Raw genomic sequence first — 2,242 nt, forward strand, 5'->3', positions numbered from 1 at the left:
TATTCATCATTTCAGACCATGAATTTGTCTTTTTTATACATATCGCGTTTCAAAGTATTTCGACTTGAAATTTTACACGCACACGGATCACATCCTTGTTTAGTTGTATATATTTTTAAAGATTTTTTAGAACTAAAATTTTTGAATTTTGAATTTTTCAAATTTTTTGGCCTCCATGGCTCCCGGGAGCCGAACGTCCGTATTTGCCTAGTTATACAATAGTTAGCTGTAAATATTTATAGTGTAACTACTACTTAGTCGACCTTCTCTCATAAATTTTTCTGGAGCCTGTTTTGCAGCTGACTACTAATTTACAACTCATTTAGCTTCTCTCTCCTCTAACTCAATTCCCTTACGAATAAGTCTACATATAAAACATTTAAGATAACGGATAAGTCTACATATAAAACATTTAAGATAAATTATGGAGTGACTAAAAAATGCATTGAAAAGTTAGAAACCATCATCTCTCTTCTTTTTAATTATCCAACCCCCAATGAACTAAGTGCATGTAAAAATTAAGGAGATCATGTGTAGAATGTTATTGGTCTTGATGAGATGATAAAAAAGCATATTTCTTCTATTGTAAAGTGCATTGAAAAGATAGAAGTATACTCTTTTGTGAACATATTTTTAAGCCAAATGTACACTCTTCACGGGACGGAGGGAGTACATTGTTCCTAACCTTCTATCCGATGGCTAATCTATTCCTCAATATGTTGATGATACTACACCCTTCGGAAACTACATACTCCCTATGTCAACTAATAAGTGCAAATTTGACATTCAATTTTTTTTTAAATGAACATCTATTTTTTCAATGCACTTTAAAGTACAAAAAATGTTTCTATCTCATCACACAATAATCAAGACTAATAACAATAAATACGTGGTCGCTTCACTTTCTAGATGCACCTATGGCTCATTTGGGGTGGGATAATTAGTGAGGAGAGCTATGATGGCTTGCACATTCTCAATGCATTTTTTTACTCCAGTTCATAATCAGTCCTAAAATTTCTACATGTACACTTATTCGTGGACGGATGGATTATATATAAAAAATTGTTCCTAGTCCTGTTATTGTATACAAGGTCAATATGTTTTCTATGTCAAACATAGTTCTAACCAGCAAAACATGATTATTTTCCTGATAATCACAAAACTTGGTTTATATGCCATAATAACTATATGATTGTAAACTCATTTGTAATGTCCCTCTAATGACATACTTTCTTGGGGTATATAATTCACATTTTATTGATAAAATTAATGGTCAAAGTTCGACATAAAAATCTGAAGCAAACTTCTATACAAAAATGGGGAGCATCTTGGTAGTTGGAGGTCAAAAAATCGGATGCTCGCTAGTACTAATGAAATCAGTGTTGACACCCTATTTCCATGATATCCTTAGTTCCCTAACGAGATAAGGCATTTGGACTTCTATAGATCGGGATTTTTCTGCATTGTGATCAGATTCAAAAGGTACCCAAACAAGTAAAATGGAGAATTTTGTGTCATCTCATTTAGAAAAATAAATTGTGTCATCTCAAGATCCAGGAAGGTTTGAGGATTCAATACCAAGAGCTTAGAAACAAAATCAACCATGCATCTAACATGAGCTTGAAAGAAACGGATGGTTAAATTTCTTGCATATAATCCAGAATTATAACCTTTCTTTTCGAACCAAAGCATAGAAAGACTCTGACTTACATAGCAGGAAATAAGACGAATCCTCTTATATTAGCAGATCGTGGATGGATCTGTTATAGCCGGAGAGACAAGTCCACCTCATCAGCTTGCTCCGACGAGCTCCCGCCGTGCTTACCCCCAGCAGGCTCAGGCATCCGTGTAGCAGTAGCAACATCCCTCTCAGCCTTCCTAGACCTTATCTCCTGCCGGCGGGCAGCTGCGGCGGCCGCCGTATCCCGCCGTCGCTTGGCGAGGGCACGCTCCATCTTGTGCGCGTTCTGGTGGCCGCCAAGCGCCCGTGAGCTGCGGAACATGCGGTCGCAGTGGACGCAAAGAAAGAAGCCGTCCGGTGTGCCGTGCGCCGGCGCCACGGCAGCCAGCGTAAGCTCAAGGCTGAGCTCATCGGCCTGCGCGCTGCTCGCTCGATCCATGGTGCTCGTTCCTGCCGTGTCTATGGACTTGTGTCGTATATGGTTTTTGTGTGTGAGCTGGGTAGATTCAAATCCAGAGCGCACACTCGCCAATTAATTGCCTGGGTGTGGTGCCGATTGCA

At 39.1% G+C, this 2,242-nt stretch overlaps 1 protein-coding gene across 1 annotated transcript; it reads right to left on the minus strand.

Annotated features, from left to right (window-relative positions):
- Nucleotides 1–1,763: 1,763 nt before the first annotated feature.
- LOC123407433 (zinc finger protein 2-like) lies at nt 1,764–2,242 on the minus strand. Its single transcript, XM_045100567.1, has one exon. It carries the CDS (start codon nt 2,118–2,120, stop codon nt 1,764–1,766), a length of 357 nt encoding a protein of 118 aa, XP_044956502.1. The 5' UTR covers nt 2,121–2,242.

This window comes from Hordeum vulgare, chromosome 7H, assembly GCF_904849725.1.
Source record: "Hordeum vulgare subsp. vulgare chromosome 7H, MorexV3_pseudomolecules_assembly, whole genome shotgun sequence".
NCBI lineage: Eukaryota > Viridiplantae > Streptophyta > Magnoliopsida > Poales > Poaceae > Hordeum > Hordeum vulgare.

What these genes read in the sequence shown, in the direction of transcription:
- LOC123407433 (XM_045100567.1), bottom strand. Translation starts at nt 2,120, where the DNA reads ATGGATCGAGCGAGCAGCGCGCAGGCCGATGAGCTCAGCCTTGAGCTT.